We start from the raw sequence: 17,448 nt of genomic DNA on the forward strand, positions 1-17,448 counted from the left end.
GCATTCATGTGACTGGGGGGCAGGAAGGGCTGGTCCCAGATGCCCAGGCTGGGACTGTGAGGCAGCTCCAGGTGCAGGACCACCATGGCAGCAACCATTGCTGGTGTACAAAGTGTGAGCATGTTCTAGAAAGCATTCACGGAGCCTTGAACAGCCACTGAATACGTGCGTGTGCCATGGAGTGCTCAGACCAAGCGGGTGCAGGGCGTGCTGGCAACGCAGTAGTCTGGGGAGACCAACTGAAGAGCCAGGAGTGGCAGGTGGGGGAGCTGGGGCTCCCAAAAATGTGAGGCTTGAATGGGCAGCTGAGGCCACCCCGTCTTTATCTGCAGGGACTCAGAGCCGGGCCTCTGAGGGAGGGAGATATGTCTGAATCTGGGGCCCTCAGTCCCTTCCTGCTTGTCCCGTCCTCCCCAGGCGGCCGAGGTCCCTGCAGCTTCCGGAGGGGACGTGCCTACCATCTGCAGTGTCCCAGCTGCGCGGGACACAGGCCCTGGGGGGAAGGGCTGGCCGTTCCATGAGGCAGAGCCTGAGCCGTGGGCAGAAGGAAGCCAGGCTCTGCCCTCGCAGGTGGCCACATGACTAGACCCCAGGCAGGGAGCAGCCCAGGCTCCAGTCGCCGCCTTGTGTCTGGAGGGCCGTGCCTGGGTGGCCCACAGGGCCACTGTGCGTGTGGAAGAGGCACCGCCCCACGGGCACAGCTGGCAGGGGACAGCACCCCTGGCCAAGACAGGCCCCTCCTCCGCAGGTCTCAGCCCACTCCCAGCTGCCAGGTGCACGGAAGCAGCCCCGTGGTCCTTGCCAGGCACCTGCGGGGCCGGCTCCAGGGGCAGAGAAGCTCCCGAGAACCGCCCGCGCTCCGGCTGCAGGCTTCGAAGGGGCACCCAGGTGCCCAGCCCCACGCTCAGCTCCCCGCCTCACGGCTCCCCCTTAAACGAGTTGTCCCCAAGCTCCTGCCAGGACCCAGTGGGCCCTCTCAGTCCACATGTGGCAAGTAGGCGTCAGAGAGGTGCGTGCCGCCTTTAATAGCTCAGTTACTGGTGTTTCTGCTGATCAAGTGTCTTAACAGGTTGCGAAGTAGAACCAGGAAAGAAGCAGAGGTGTCAGGTGTTAGAAACGCTGCCTCTTGGGCACCCTTCACCCTGCAGAAGAGCTCACACCACCGCCTGCCACCCTGTGCCACGGATCCCTGGGCTGGGGTGGGGGTGGGGGTGACTGTCACTGTCACCATGAGGGGCATCATCCACACGAGACGCTCGGGAGGGCAGCGGTGGCTCTGGAGCAAGGTCAGGAGTGTGGGGTGCAGTGGGGGGCTTGGGCAGAGACCAGGTGGTGCCGGGCGGGGGTGGGGAACTGCCGCAGGCCCTGAGCCAGAACGGGCAGAGGGGCAGGCCGGGTGCCCGCCTGGGGAGCTGCTTCGTGTGGCGGAGCCTCGGGCTGGGGCCGCAACGCCGCTCCGCTCCGGGTGCCCTCTGCTGCGCTCAGGTCGCCGCCCCCTTCCCGCCTCCTTCCTGCAGGTCCTCCTTCAGGTTCTCGGCCGAGAGCTTCATTTGCTGTGGAGAGAACACAGGATACGGGTGAGCCATGCAGACCCAGTGGGGGCACCTCAGGGCGGACGCGCTCCCACCCTCTGCAGCGGCCCCGGGCAGCGTGTCCCTAGCTCTCTGTCAAAGCTTCCTGTCAGTACAGGGTCCCCTGCCTCTGGACCCGACGAGAGGAGAAGCGGGAGATGTGGGAGCCCAGCGCAGTGGGGATTTTAAAGATGTTGGACAGAGAGCAGCTGACACCTCCGGCTCAGCGGGACAGAGCAGGGCGTCTGCAGCCCTGACCCGGGCCAGGTCCTTGCTCTGCCTCTGTGAACCGCGTGAACTTGGCAGTGTGACCGCTGAGCCTTGGTTTCCTCATCCGTACAGCGGGAGCACACTCTGCAGCGTGGCTGCGAGGGTTATTGTACACGAGGTCCCAAAAGCAGTTTTACTGGCCCTCCGTCCCTACAGCAAAAGGGCCCAGCACCCCCATCCAACATGACGGGGGACAGGCCTCCTAACGTCCTATGAAGTCTCCTGTGGACAAGACTGGGGCAGGGGCAGGGGGGCAGCCTGCCAGGCCCAGAGGAAGGGTCAGAAGGAAGGCGCCCTCACCCCAGGACTGAGTCACCATGGTGGGGGAGATCCTGCTGCTCCCGCCTGCCCCCCCCAAACCCCCGCAGGTCTCAGCCTCCTCTGTCCAGCGGGTGCTGGACACAGCGCTACAAGCTCTGTCCTACATATTGAATAAATGAATAACTACTTTGGAATTTGGCTTAAAACACACAGAGATTTCTGATAACAACTATTTACTTACGGGAAAAACAAAACTCTGAGACAAACAGTGCCGGTGCCCTGAGCGCCTGGCTGCTCTTCCGGGGTGCCCCATGTGCCATACGCAGCTGGAGGTGTCACCGTGCCCCCTCCAGCTCTCAGGGAGAGGAGGCCCTTCCACAGACTGGGAAGCGAACGCCTCGGCCTCCTCTTCACCCTGGTTTCCCTCTGGGGAGACCCCACTTCCTGCGGACAGCTCTCACCTTTTCTGAGCCTGCTCTGTCTTCCACAGGGGGGCGCAGAGAGAGCCCCTGGAGGCTGACCCCTTTCCACCTGGGGTGGGAGGGGACTGCCTGGCCCTCACGCGTCCACGTGGAAGCAGGGTTCAGCTTCAGATGGGGAAGGGGATGGGGCAGGGTCATGGTGACCGGCGTGCAGGTTGGGGCAGCATTTCCGCAGGCCTAGAGCAGAGGGTGACACTGGCCTAAAGACATGCCTGCCCGAATGACGCACAGCAGCACAGTTTATGCGGCTGTAGCCCGACAGGGCACTGGGGACAGATTGATTTAGTTCACACATTGGGACGGGGAGGCAGGACTGCCACCCGAGAGTCCCCGGAAGTTACTGTGCATCCACTACCTTCTGTTACTAACACTTCCCGTCCTCACACGAGCCCACTTCGCCTGTTAACTGCGACATGTCCCCACACAGGAAAAATGCCGTATTTCAGCGGAGAGTCACTTGCAGACTCTTTCAGCTGGTGTCATTTGATACTTCTGAGACCTTTAAAAAAACGCGTTTTTATGAGAGAGAGAAAGAGAAGATATGAATCTATTTCCAGATTTGACAAGTAACCATAGGAAATTAAAGGCTAAATAAATTTAACTAAACTAGAACCATATGAGGATAAAACATTCCCTAGCTTGTCACAGAATCTTCCAGCCACGCATGCCAGCATTCCACGTGGGGAGGAAAAGCAAATGGGTTTTGATTCAAAGGAGCCTTTGAGGCTCTTTGTGAGGTGCAAATTGTCCCCGCCCCCTGATTTATGTGTGTGGCCAAGGCTGGGGAGCCCCTGGCATCAGACCAGGAGCGCAGAGGCTGCAGGGAGACTCAGAAGGGGTCTTCCACGGCACAGAGGCTGGGGGATGGGCTCCGCCTGATGGGCTCTCTCCCCTGAACCGCCCAGTCCTAAGTGACCTCAATGTAACTTTTTGGAGATGCCCCTCCTCTCAGGCTCAAGTTCAGTGGTGGCGATGGGGGTGTAAACAAGGCCAAGGGAAGGGCCTCAAAACCCTCTCAGCTGGGCTCCTAAGAGGCTGGGCATGCCCAGGGGTCACGGGGTGGTCTGCACTGAACTGCGCTGCTCAGAGCAGAGCCAGGAGGTGCCCAGGGACCCACAGCCCTCTCATGTCCCACGCCAGGTGCCACCAGCAGTTGGCACGCCAGCGCCTGTCTCCTCCTCTGCCCTTCCTGGGCCTGTCCTAGAGCAGGGCCAACCAGGGATCAATCGGCCCCATGGTCTGGAGGGTTGGGCTTCTCCCTCCATTGGCTGGGTCCCTCGGGGCTGGACCTGTGATCCCCAAAGGGAGTGAGTATCACAGGAACGCTTCTGCTCCTGGTGGCCTCATCGGGCTGGGGGCTGGGGAAGGTCTGGGGCTTGTCTCCCTGTATCTCCTGCACTACCTGGCGGGACACTCTAAGCAGACAGCAGGACCAGACCTGAAAACCTGTGGCTGAGGCCCGAAGAAAGCCCAGGCAGTTCAGAGGAAAGGAGCTGCCTGAGACGGGGTGCAGATTGGTTCTGCGGTCGGTGAGTGACAGGCAAGCCTTTCCTGCACCAAGGGGTGGCCCCAGCGTCCTGCCTGAGAGGCTGTCAGACACCACCCAGCTGTGAGAGGCTTCCCTGGGGAACCCAACTCTGTCTGCTGCTCCTGGGCCTGGGTCCCCTCAGTCTGCCGTCAGTCATGCAGCTTGTACGAGAACCGCCCCACGCCCTCCACCCTGCTGCTGGTGGGGGGGGTGGCTGAGCCCCACCCAGCCCGCTCCCACACCCTCCCCTGACTCAGTGAACCAGGGCGCTCACTCCAGAAGCACCCACTTCTGGTCTGGAGAACACTGACGAGGGCTGGGTCCTGCGGCGACAAGAATCCCCAGCCCTTGCTCACTGCAGACTCGATCACTGCAAACTCACTGGTCTGTAGTGGAGCCCAGGACTCTGAATTTTCAACAAGCCCCGGAAGCTTCTTCACGGACAAGGCCAGGCTAGGGAGTCTGTGATTTGCTGTCTGCCACCTGTCGCAGATAAGCAAGCTGGTATCGCAGGGGGTGCTGGCAGATCTTCCCAGGCCTGTGGGGCTGTGGGCTCCAGCTGAGCTGGGGCCACGGGGGAGGAGGCGGGTCAGGCTTGGCTCCTTTTTACCTGCCCTGCCTGGGGGTTTTATCCCCTTGAAAATAAATCTGGCTTCTTTGGGATTCTTAAATTAAAACCTCATTAAACATATAGTACTGACTTCTTCCCTGCAAAGAACATCAGACGGAGAACAAAACCTTCCCCAATTCATGAGTCATTAAAACACTCCTGTTCCAAATGACTCTTTAAAAAGCACCAACTGATTTTTTTTTCATCACGATTACTAATCATTATAATAGGAACCTCATCACTAAGTGTGTTGGCCAAACTGCAGCCTACCCCGAGAAAAAATGCGTAGCCCATCTCCTTTCTGGAGTTCAGGAGTGTTTTTCTGAGACCTGCAGTGCTTCCCGCAGCCCCTGGACCTCCTTCCTGGGCGTCCGCTCGCTCAGAGCAGACCCCCCCTGGCTAGGCCGCAATCAGCATCGGGATCCTTCTATCCACAGCACGCAGGAGATCACGACCAATTGACTACATTATTACCCCATTTGAAATCTGTTAGCAACTCACTCCATTAGCGCCTCCCCCACAAAGTAACAGCCGCCTGCAGACGTCTCCATCTGGAAGGACAGAGTCTGTGCATCCGCATCCGTCTCTCGCTGCTGACTGGCGGCCTCCCCACCGCAGCAGAAGGGGAGGGTCGGGACCCTCCCTCCCAAACAACTGCGCCCATACACCCTGCCAAGGGCTTCTCCATCCACGTCATTGACGAGGCTAAGCAGCTTGATTGAGGTCATGTATTGGGTTGGCCAAAAAGTCAGTATGGTTTTTCCATAAAATAAAAAACACATGTTTCATTTTCACCAATAACTTTATTGATTTGGATATTTTGAGTATGTCAGCTATCTCCCGAGTGGTATAATGCTGATTCTCAATGAATGTCTCAATTTGATCGCTATCAACTTCAACTGGTCTACCCAACTGTGGAGCATCGTCCAGCAAGAAATCTTCAGCACGAAACTCCGCAAGCCATTTTTGACACATTCAGTCAGTCACAGCACTTTCTCCATACACTGCGCAAATCTCTTTTTGCATTTCAGTCGTGTTTTTATCTTTCTTAAAATTTTAATAAAGCATAATATGCCGAAAATGTTGCTTACTTTCTCCCATCTTCAATATTAAAATGGCTATACCAATTTTGATACATTTTTTAATGCACGCTGATATGACAGCTGTCACAATACAATCTAACAAAACTGTTTAGAATGAAATTAGAAAACTAAGGGCTACTAGAGCCATCTTATGGAAAACAAAAACAAAACAAAAAAAAAAAACCCCAAACTTTTTGGCCAGCCCAATAGCTAGAATCAGGGCAGAATTAAGCAAGGGTCAGGGGAAAAGGGGAAGGGAAGAAACGCGCCTCCTAAAGCACCACAGTCTGAGAAAGACGGCTGTTATCTGTTAGCTCTAGAGGCAAACAGACCTCAAACAGCAGTGTTCTGGGCATATTCTAACGTAACGACGTGGCCACGCCAGCAGGCCCCACAAGCCCAGAGCAGTGGGTGGAGGGCAGGAAGGCGCAGAGCGGGGTCCCTCAGGCTGCCCTGGGAAGAGTCACACCCAAAGTCTCTCCTGCTGCAGGGGTGGCTTCCTTTTAATATTTGACAAAATGTGGGAACTTGCCCACACCCAACCACCAGTGCTCTGAACCCCACCTCCCCGTCTCAGGACCCCTCCCACCTGGCTATTGAGACCCAGACCTCCTGCGTCCCTGTGGTTGCCTCTGCGCCCCTCCCGTCTTCAGTCTGGGGCTCCGTCCTGCCGACAACACCTGCCAGGCACACCCCACGCCTGCCACCCCCAACTAAGGGCAGTCCCTCCGCTCCGCCAAACCAAACCACCCCCCAGACTCTCCCACGCTTGTCCCAAAGCGGCTTAAGCCAGGCTGTAAAACAGGATCAGAGCACACCCCTACAGGGGGGAACTCAGGTGTCCTTGGTTCTTTAGGTGAGGCCTGTGTCAACAAATTCAGCTGTTATTGAAAAAAACTGTTTGGGAATTCAGAAGGAGAGTAAAAGCCGCCAGCACCAGAATGTTGTAGTTCTATCTGAATAACACCCTTGGAAGAGTGCCAAATGGGGAGCACGTGTGAAATGCACGAGGCTCCTAAAATCACAGCAGAAAAGGAGCTAGTCCCTAATACCCTCTTCATTCCAACCCCGCCTGGTTCTAGTCGCCGCTTCTAAGTCTAAAAATGCAGCGGTCTTCTGTGCTCTGAGAGCAGCAATGGCTTCCTTCTCTGCTCCCATCACACACTTTTCAGAAGCTGGAAAGTTCTAGAAAAATGGTGTCCTGCCCACGTGGTCAGTGTTTGCTTTAATCTGACCTCTGGAAAAGAGATCAGTCGCAGTTGGGTTCAGCTGTCGGCCAGCGGGATCCTCAACGGAAGGCCACGTGGCTGTAGACAAAGGTTTCCGACCCAAAGTCGTCATTTCTAGAATGTCCGTGCTCCACCTCTTTGCTCTCCTACCTAGAAACAGCAGCTGTTCTGCCTAATAGGCGTTCAATGAAGCATGCCTTCAAATATTCAGTTCTTCCTCTGCCATTACTTCTGTGTTCTTGTGCGAAGCCAAAAGCAGAAGAAGCAGGCTCTCTGCTACCAGGGAACGCCCTGGCAAAAGTCACAAAACATAGATGAATTGTGCCTGCTACCCTGAGTGACCTGCAAGCCATTTTGTCAAGAGGAGACAGAATGAATGCTTTAGGAGCACAAGGCTGGGGATTATGAAGTCATTCCGGGTCACCTCACAAAGCCCATCGTTGACCCAGTTAATTTAAGTGGCCCTGGAATGGGGAAGCAAACCGGTCAGTTGTGCCGGACAAGCCCAACAAACAAGCTTGCCCCAAATAAATAATCATGCAGTCGTACCAGGCTGCGGGCAGATGCATATTTTTGCCCTTTGCACCGAGCATTCCAGAGAAGGTCATGGCAAAGCACAGGAATAAATGCTCTTCCTTAGGTTGAGGCATGAACAGGGAGGGAGGCACTGGAGGGGAAGAAACCACTTTTGTTTCGGGAAGGAACTGGCATCAGTATGAAGACTCCCTCAGCGCGCTAGCAAAGCCGGTCACCCCCGGGGCACACGCAGTGCGGCGGCCAAACGTCCGGGGCAGGAGGAAGCGATGGCCGACCGCAGGAGGAAAACGTACTGGCCAGACATGGAACAAAACCAAACGAGGGTGCGTCAGAGCCGAAAGGCCTCTGCACACTGAGAGGACAGCTGTTTCCAGCAGAGCTCTGCTCAGGAGCAAGTGCCGCCCACCGAAACGACAGCACGGAGAGGGGGCCTCTGCCATCAGCCCTCCCGGGGACGTTTCTGCTCCTCAGGAAGCCCTGTCCCCAGGGACCCTGCCTTGGGTACTCATCACCAGGCTGACCTTGCTACCTGCTGGGAGGAACTCGCTGCAGGCCCAGGGAGAGTGTGGGAACCACCGGGGTCCACCTCAAAGGCTCCCCCTGCCTCCTTCCCCACTGCTCTTCAGCCGCCCCTCCGTGCAGGGGTGCTGTGCAGGGAGCGCTGAGGAAATGGTAACTTCGCCTGAGAGCCTGTCCTAGCGCAGAAATCAGGGGCTCACCCTAGACCTGCTCAGTCAGAATCGGCATTTGAACAAGGTCCCAGGAGCGCTGGAGTTTGAGAGCCTGCTCTCAGTGTGCCCAGAACACAGCTCGAACATTCTCTCATCCATTCCTTAGACCAAGAGACAGTCGTGGATGCCCGCTCTCCATGCCGCTCTGCAGACACTGGGGTCCTCCAAGCCCCTCCAAGTAGAGCTTGGGGCCGGCAGCCAGAAGGGCAGGGCTGAGGGGCTGGTGAGCGCTAGGTAGGAGCTTTGGGGGAAAGCGAGGCTGCAGTGAGCGGTTTTACTCGGCACCAGGGTGCTGAGGGCCCAGGCACTGGGGCCAAGGGGGTCAGCGTCAGGGGAGCAGGGGTAAGGAAAGGCTGAGGAAGCGAGTACTTGACCAAGTTAATGGCGGAGGTGTCTGCAGAGCAGTCACTGAACGGGGCTTTCTGAGCAGTGACAGCGTGACACCGAGGAACGAAGCTGGTGGAAAAACCCAGAGAGGGAGACTGGGCAGCAGAGGTGGCCGGGGCTGGGCCCCGGAGGCCTGGGGTCACGGCCGTTCGTTACTGGACGTGACTCTTCTGCTGCGGCCTCTGGTTACATAAGCTTCCCCGGCAGTCTCGCTTCCAGCGCCTTTGAACTTGCGGCCAAGGAGACAGGCCTGCTTTTTTCACACGTACTGCGTTTGGTCAGGGTTTTTTTTTTCCTCTCCTTTTCTGTGATTGATTTTTAAAGGACAATCAAATGTGAAGCCTTCCGTTTATTCGGATGAAATGCTCGCTTCTTTGCCCTCCATCGCTGAGGCCTTCCCCAGCGTATTCCCCACCACCTTCCCGTCTCTCCTGTGCGTCTTCACGCCACGCTTCTGCCTTTGGGGGTGCGTTTTCCTGACTCCCAGTTTACTGCAAACATTAATCTACCAGAATGCAACGCATTCCCTCCTACTGCTACGTAACGCCTCCCCCCGCACCCGGTCTCTACATCCTCCTTACGGGGAGAGCCCATCATTCATTCTGGATGTCAAAGAGCCTGCATACTTTCTTCGTCTCCCCAGTGGCTGGGCATGAGCTGTAACTAATGCCTGGCCGGCGGGCTCGAGGCTAAACCTGCTGCGGGACTTCTGGGCAAGGCTTTTCTCCCTAATCCAGAGGCTCTGAAGAGAAGCCACCGCCCCCCCTTGCCTGTGGACGAGCGTGAAAAGGTGTGGCCCCCACCTTCAGACCACGAAGAAAGCTCACGTGCGGAACGTGGCTGGACGGGAAAACAGAAAGCCTACCTGGCTCTTGACCGAAGTCACTGGGCTGTTCCCCAGAGCTGGGCAGGCCTGCTTAGGGGTTTTCTGTCACGCCTCACTTCAAGTACATGGTAATGAACTTTATCCTCTCTGGGAGCAACCCAGAAGTATCCCAGGCTACGAAAGCCCCTAATCTCATCACCCTACGTTCTCCTGGAAGCGACTGGGCACCTTCTCAACTACGTATGTCGTATCTGCTGTTTATAGTTCTTAGTCTGAAAGCTTTGTCATTTTTCTCCCATTAATTATTATTCCAAGTTCTCCTGATTACACTGGCCTGTCCTTTGACAAGTGCCTACTTCTCGTGCATTGTGGGACTTTCTGCTGGTTGTTACTCTCCAATATTTCAAGCCTCACTTAGAACCCCGAAGCCTGTTCTTTGGCATTCCATGCAGCTATTTATTGTACTTTCCTTCCTTTTTGGGTACCAAGTCTTGACCTCCAGCACGAAACCACCCGCGGTCTCCCTCCCCGCCACGTGGCGGCCGACCTCTGCGCCGCTTCTGTTCCCCAGCTCCCCTCCTCCATTTCCAGCTCTTCCCCTCGAGTGTGCCCTTCCCAGTGCAGGGCGCCCCGCCAGCCCCTAATTGTTCTGGGGACTGAGCTAGCGGAGAAGAACACTCCTGGGTGGGGAAGGTGTGAACGCTGCAGGGTAAGATAACTTTTCTCTATCACACTTCATTTTCGCGAGAGCCGGGAAGCTCGGGGTGACTGGTAGGGCTGACAAGTGTTGGCAGATTTGCTCTCACGGCTCAGAAATAGGTGCCAAAGCGACACATCCTTCCTGCTTGGCAGTGCGTCTGGGAGCCTGGGTCCTCCCCCCACTCCCCCTGCTCCCCGGGCATCGTGGCCCCTTGTGGTCAGGAGCAGGCTTCCTCTGACCCATGATTTTTTTCTTCTTGGCCAGCTCCCCCCTGAAAAGTTCAGATTTACCCTCAATGGGAAATCTTCCGGTCACAAACACACCGCCGGTAGCTCTGCATTTTTCTTTTTCCCTTGGGTCACATTCTTCCACTCTCACCTCTTGACTCTAAGCCTTTTCAGGACATCTGTTTTCCTGGCTTCCTTCTTGAATTTTTTCCATCCTGCACAGGAATGTCTAATCCCCTCTACAATGTCAGAGCCTGGACCTTCTCTTCGAGCAAGAAAACCAGCTAGAACGGATAGAAGACAACTACGGAGCCCCTCACAGGTGCGTGTGAGTTCACATTTTCACGGAATCGTTGTCTGCGCTGGCGACGAAAGCCGGGAAGTGTAACCGCCACACCTGAGTGCGGAGGCCACCTTGCTGGCGCAGGGGCACCAGGCGTCCCTTCCCCCCCACCCCTCGCGGTGCTTCCCACTTTCCAGGTGCCGTCACTGACCTGCACCAGGGTTAGGTCACGTGACCACAGCCACGACGCTTGGGTCTCAGGGCACAGACGCAGGCCGCTTGGCTCTAATCCCTGTCCTTCCACCTCCCTGGGCTGGCACACTCGTTGGTGCTCAAAGGCACACCCTGCTGCGGCTGGTCCCCAAACCAGCGTTTTGATCTCAGGAAACTGTGGTTTCGCCGCCTTTTTGCTCCTGCCCAGTGGAGGGAAAGGGGCGCATGCCGGGTGTGCGCGGGGTGGGTTCCAGCCCAGGGAGAGCAATTGGTGGTGCAGAGAGACCCCCCCCCCACCACCAAGGACAGCCTTCCAGCAGGGCCTCCCGCTTTTCATTCCGCTTTCTCACCATGTACATGACAGGTTTCGAAAACCATGTTTTTAATTTTGATGAGGTGCCATGTATCAATTTGTTCTTTTAAGAATGATGTTTTAAGAATTATATCTCAGAAATCCTTGCCTAACGCAAATCACAAAGATTTTATGCCATATTTCTCTTTTTTTCCTGGCCGATTGACAGTTTCAGGTTTTGCGTTTAGGTCTGGGAGCCATTTTGGCGGGAGGTGTGGGCCCACAGGTACTGTTTTGCTTATGGACATCCACTTGTTCCAGCACCACTTGTTGAAAAGGCTACCCTTTCTCTACTGCACTGTCTGTGTGCGTTTGTCAAAAATCAGCAGTACATCCTGGTGTCTGTCTGTCTCCCTAACTATTGGTTTTCTGCAAATACCTGCTGTTCCCAGATGGTTTCCCCACATTTTTAAAAGAAGAACCAGGTGATCCCTGGTGGTCAGTTCACATCTGGGAAAGGACTGGGTGACAAGAACAGGCAGCTTCCAGGGGTTTCTTCTCTCCTTGTTCCATCTGTCCCCACCTTGTCCTCCCTCGGAGTGGGGAAGAGGGGCTATGCGTGGGCTCCATATAAGCAGAGGGCACGTGCTGTACTAACGAGCCTGTTTTCTTTAGCGTGTGTATGCAGGGAGCAGGCAGGTGGATCTGCAGCCCCGTATGGAGCCACAATAAGAGCCCCAGGTGTGTGGGGTTAGCGTCTTCCATCCCCTCCCTGGAAAATCCAGAGTAACTTAGAGACCCCTCACAGTTCCAAAGCTCTTCCACAAGCCCCTACCCCAATTTTCTTCCTTTGGGTGCCTGGCAGCCCCTCCTGGCTGTGTCTGAAGGGGGTGCAGCTTCTCTGTTCTAGTACTCCGTCAGCCCTTCCTGCTGTTTCTATTTTACAGAAATTTATCAACCTTTTTTTAGTTAGTGGATGGTACGCTTTCTTGTTTTCCAACATTCTTATTGGCTTTATGCTTGTCTTTTATTTTCCCTTTAAAAATATATATATATATTTTGGGGAGCCGGCAGGAGTAGATGGAGTATGTTTGTGCTAGGAAGTCCTACTAAATGGTATTAAGTGTTAGGGATGCGTGGACTCACTTTCCCACAGAATGTCCACTGTGTTGTCCCCAGTGACAGAAGGCAGAACTGGACACGTCACCAGGCCGGGTGGTGAGGCTGCATGGAGCGACCTGGCGGGCCGGGAGGCTGGGCAAGTCCCAGGACCCTCGGGCCAGCATTGCCATCTGCGAACCAGGACGTCTCTAGGCTCTGGCTCCCTGCTGTGTGAGGGACAGGGGCGCGGCCAACGCAAGTTCCTTTTCCTTCATCATCTTTCACAATCTCTGTTTTCTAGAACAGAAGTACGCATGTGTACCTAGTTCTAATATCTAGTCCGTACTTAGTAGCGCTAGGTTCTGTCCTAAAAGCATGTATAAACTTGGTCCCTCAGACTGTTTTGTTTGTTTGTTTGCTTGCTTGGTTTGGTGGCTTTTGTTTTTCAGTTTTCATAGTATCCCCTCCCTACCCCAATCACCACCCCCCACCCCCACCCCCACCCCCACCGATGAGGAAGACAAGCTGGCCACAGCATTGACGAAGGCACTGCCCGGGCAAAGCAAGGAACCAGCATTACCAAACACACACTGCCCAGCATACGTAATCATTCATGATCCATGAAAAAAGAAAAAGAAAAAGAAAAAGAAAAAACTCCGAAATTTCAGGTTCCCACCTAGGCCAAGGTTCTGTCATTAAATCATTCTGTGTAAAGATACATTAAATTTTTTTCAAAAAGGAGGGAAAAAGCAAACACAAAAGTATGTCACAAATATAGTTCAAGACTCTTTTCTTTTGTTAATGAGCTTCTGCTGCTAGACTCCCTGGTTAACTTGGATATGGCTGTTTACACACATTTTTAATTTGTTCAGTCATTTCACAGGCCAGCAGTTTCATGGTTCAATTTGTTTCAGGCAAAATGGACTGTTACAAAATACCCCAGACTACTTTCAGGTTGGAAAAATGAAGGAATTGAAGTTGCGATGGTCCTGCAGGATGGCTTTTTTGTTCTAATTACAGAACAGAGTCCTCTCCATAGCTGTACGAAGGTCCGGCATTTGTATAACAGATATAACAATAAGACAAGTACAAACGTCTTCCTCTATTTCCTAGCCTTCCCTGTGTTCTCAGACGCATCCAAAGGCCGTCACAGTTTTAGATGCAGGTTTAGATGCTCAGTTATTCTGTGGCCAGTGAATGCCAGGTGTCCTTACTCTGCACAGTGACTATGAGAAGGTGGTACCAAGCAATCCCACCTGGAAGAGTTCCACCTGGGGGACTCCCACCTGGGGGACTCCCACTGGAGGACTTCACCTGAAGGGATCTTGGGATAAATAGGATAAACAGAGCATTGTATTTTAATTAGAGGAAGAACCTGCGGATGTAGTTTACAGGGAAGAGGCCAGATGTGATGTGAGAAAGGCCGCCTCCATCCGGGAAGTCCCACTCACATTCCACCATTCCACTGTGTTATGACTTTACGAAGATTCAAGGCTTTTTGTTCATTTATGGGAAACTAAAAAGCACTCCTGAACACTTTTTACTTCATAGTTTTGAAAAAGAACTAGAATTTCAAACTAATCTTCAAAATGTATACCTACCATTGCCTAGTTACTGATACATTTATCTATTATTGCTACATTTTCATCAGCTACTTTGCCAAAGGTGATTACCTACTTCTCTGGGCCTGAAGAGAAGAACGATTTCCCTCTAATTTACTTCAAGTGGCACAGCAGTTATGGTGGAATAATTACGTTTGCCACTCTGAAAGTGCACTATGGGAAAGGAGGAGAGAGACAGAGCGGCCCTGAAGCGGGTCCGGTCCGCAGGAAAGCCGCCCCCCCCCCCCCCCCCCCCCCGCAGGCCGTTTCTGCGATCGGCAGGAGCACCTTCCCTGCTACATCAGCGCGGCTCTCGGGGTGGCGGGATACTGACAGGCAGTGGGGGTGGTGATGTGTGTGCTTAAATCAGCTTCACCGGACCCTGGTGAATAGTTCATAGTGACTGTAACTTGAAAGCAGGATTGGTGGAGGACAGAGACTGTGACTATTCAGAAAACTTCCAGAGCTACACAGCTTTTACACTGTGATCTATCTAGAATCCCGAGCCAGAAGGTCAGAGTCAGGAGCGGGCAGGGAAGGGAACCGGAATGAATTTCAACAGTTAACTTTACTATACAGTCAAAGAACAATGACAACCAAAACAAATTCAAAAGCATATGTATATTACATTACTGAATTGTAAGATAAAAATGAACTAATCCAGCTAATTTATATTTCATACTCGGGGTTAATGGTGTGTTAAAAATATATTGGATTAAAAATAAAAGCACCATCAAAACTAAGTGTCTCCCCAGTGTTTTAAGGGGAGTTAACTTTTTACAACTTTTTGTTACACTTGAATATAATCCTTTTTTCACCAGTATTATTCCTGAAGACCCATCTTTTAAGAAGAAAATTGGAAGAAGAGATCGATTTGAGTCTTTCCTTTGTGTTAAATGAGAAGTTGGGATTGTTTCCATCATGTTAATTGCTTTGGAAAATGAACAATAAAAGGCATTATGTTTTCTGAGAGCATCTAACTTTCTCCTGCCTCACAAAATCTACCACATTTAACGTAAGCTTGGAAAATGGTAAAACAAAGGGAATAAGAAACTGCACAAGTTTTGTATTTTAACCGCATTTTACGAAGTTGTTGCAAAGAGACTTTTCCTCTAAGTAATTTTAAATATGTCCTATTACTGTCTTTTTAAAAACGTAGTTTAAAATACTAAAATCTCCTTGCTGGTCCCATATCTGATTTTGCTGGGCAATACTGTTTGAATTCTACTACCTAGACTGTAATGGAACTGTTTATAACTGGAATACTGTGAATCCCTCTGTTTTTACATTTTTTTTTTTTTAAAAAGACACTCCAAGCCTGCAGCATAGTACACTATTTCGATGTGCTCTGAAAACCCTAAGAAACCACAATGAGCCCTTTTTGATCTACATGAGATTTACATACAAGCCCCCTCCCTGCCTCACCACCCGCACTGAGCCTCCTCTGGCTGCGCCCCTGGGAAGCCCACGCTAGCCCAGCAGTGAGTTCTACAGTGAGAATTCGCGGAAGATCTTTTCTGTGTTTCCAGAGACGGGACATGATTCCGAGCGGCCTGAAGAGCGACCCTTCCCTGAAACTCTTGAACACATGGCTGCAGTTCTGGCAACGTGGCCAGCAGACGCCAGCGCCCTCCTTGCTGGGTCACCTGGGAGAAAGTCTGCACAGAGTTTCACAGCAGACTGCTGGCACGGGCAGGCTTTTCTGTGTGTGCGCCGAAGACCAATTACTTCCTCATTGTGTCTATGGCCTTGGGCGATCAGTGTTTTGCTTCGCTGTTACCCTTGCAAGTAGTGATGCTGTCGGCAGGTGGAAAATTGGACAGGCGCAAATACAGTCTGACTACAGCGTTAGTTCAGAATTGACTACGTGAAGGATCGCCAGCCCTCTGTGGTGCCTAACTTAATACCACCGTTTTCTCCAGTAATTTTCCTGGGCCAGCAACTTGCCTCCCCGTTTTATTTAAGTTCCTGCAAAAGCTGATCGCACTGATGTTGACCACGGTCCTCCAGCTGACTAATTACTCTAAGTGTCCGAATGCTAAAGGGTCCCCCATGGAGGCAGATTAAGGGAGAGTTAATCCCTTGGAAACCCAGGAGGACAGGTGAGGAGTGGAGCTCCATTTTGAAAAGACGTCCTATTTTTCTTTGGCTATTTGTTCTTTAATCGAATCAGTGGAAATGAACTTGAAGAGCCTTGCAGAGCAGGCTGGCGGGCACTTCCACAGGGCTCCCACTTGGGCCGCCTCTCTCTCTGGAGCAGGGCCACTGTCACGGCGCTCAGAACAGTGGAAAATTTATACTTTGGCTGCAAACAAGCGGATGGTTTCAAAGCTAATGGAGGGCCACTTAAAGACACCTCAGCCTGTGTTTTAAGACTCAGACCCAATTGCATTTTAGAATTACTGTTTCTCAGGAAAATTAGTTGCAAGGGGATTATAATTACCAGCCATTTCTTCCTGAGATTTCATGTGTTAAGATGTCATTAGCTCACAAAAACAGATTTTTTTCCCCTTCTCTGCCAGTAACCTGTTTGATTGGAGCATCCTGTGTCTGTCAACAGAATAGGCCCAAGTATCAGCTAGGCAAGATGTACATATGTATGCATTTTAACTAATAAATCCAAATCACAGTGGCGTCTGGACTGTCGCAGCAGACATTTGATGGCTTAAATACGATTCCCAAAGCTATGGGTGGAAGCGCACGCAGGCCGCACGACCAAACGTAAAGGAATATCCAGCCCACTCTGCCCTCCCATAACAATTCCAACGCTCACCCACCTCACCACCACTGACCAAGTCCCCGTGGCTGGAAAGGGAATCTGGGGCAGCCTGAGGGGCTTTACGCCCGGGCAGGTGCAGAGACAGTTTTAAGAGAATTGGAAAAGGTGGCAGCCAAGAGCCCTGGTGGTTTTCCACCGTCCTGGGCGCGCAGCTGACACTGGCTGAGCGCAGCTGCCCTGAGCAGCACCCCACTCGCTCTCCCACGAAGCTGTGACCGTTCCCAGGCCAGAACGCACTCCGGTGCTTCTGAATCTACCTCTCATCTCTACAGCAAGGGCTGTCTCAGCCTCGTGCCCTCTCAGGCCTAGTTACAGCATTCTCCTTTGAGCAAATGAAGAAAACCACACAGAGGGCAAACAACTGTCTTTAGTCCCTGCCTTGTTTGAACACTGAACATCGTGTGCACTCTGATCGCAGCCAAAATCTTTACTATGGCAGAGCCATTAAAAAGTGCCTGCACTCGGGAATAAAACAACTCAGGTACGCAGGAGGGAACTGCTGTCAGAGCTCCCAAACGCTCGACTTCCTGCTTCCTGCTTCTTCTCGCCCTTTTCCTTTTCTCTGCCTAAGTCTAGGGAAGAGGCCGCAGCAGAAGATGGGAAGGTTTCTCTCCCTAGAACGCATGTCCACTTGGGTTCTCGTTCAGTTTAGGGTAGGCTCCTTGTTTGCCATCTAGTATGGCAGCATTTAAAAGTGAAGTGGTTTATGATCATCAACAGAGGCAGGTCAGTGAGGCA

The 17,448-nt window shown here is 53.0% G+C and overlaps 1 protein-coding gene across 4 annotated transcripts in view; it reads right to left on the reverse strand.

Annotated features, from left to right (window-relative positions):
• Positions 1–1,001: 1,001 nt before the first annotated feature.
• ANO10 (anoctamin 10) overlaps positions 1,002–17,448 on the reverse strand; it is a 119,389-nt gene continuing 102,942 nt past the window's right edge. For all 4 annotated transcript variants that reach the window (XM_090284585.1, XM_090284586.1, XM_090284587.1 and 1 more), the window contains one exon: positions 1,002–1,553. In XM_090284585.1, coding sequence (XP_090140711.1) covers positions 1,482–1,553 — 72 coding nt within the window. In that variant the 3' untranslated portion in view covers positions 1,002–1,481. The remainder of the gene's footprint in view (positions 1,554–17,448) is intronic.

The sequence above is a fragment of the Furipterus horrens genome, unplaced genomic scaffold (assembly GCF_987537825.1).
Source record: "Furipterus horrens unplaced genomic scaffold, mFurHor1.1.pri manual_scaffold_7, whole genome shotgun sequence".
Taxonomy (NCBI): Eukaryota; Metazoa; Chordata; class Mammalia; order Chiroptera; family Furipteridae; genus Furipterus; species Furipterus horrens.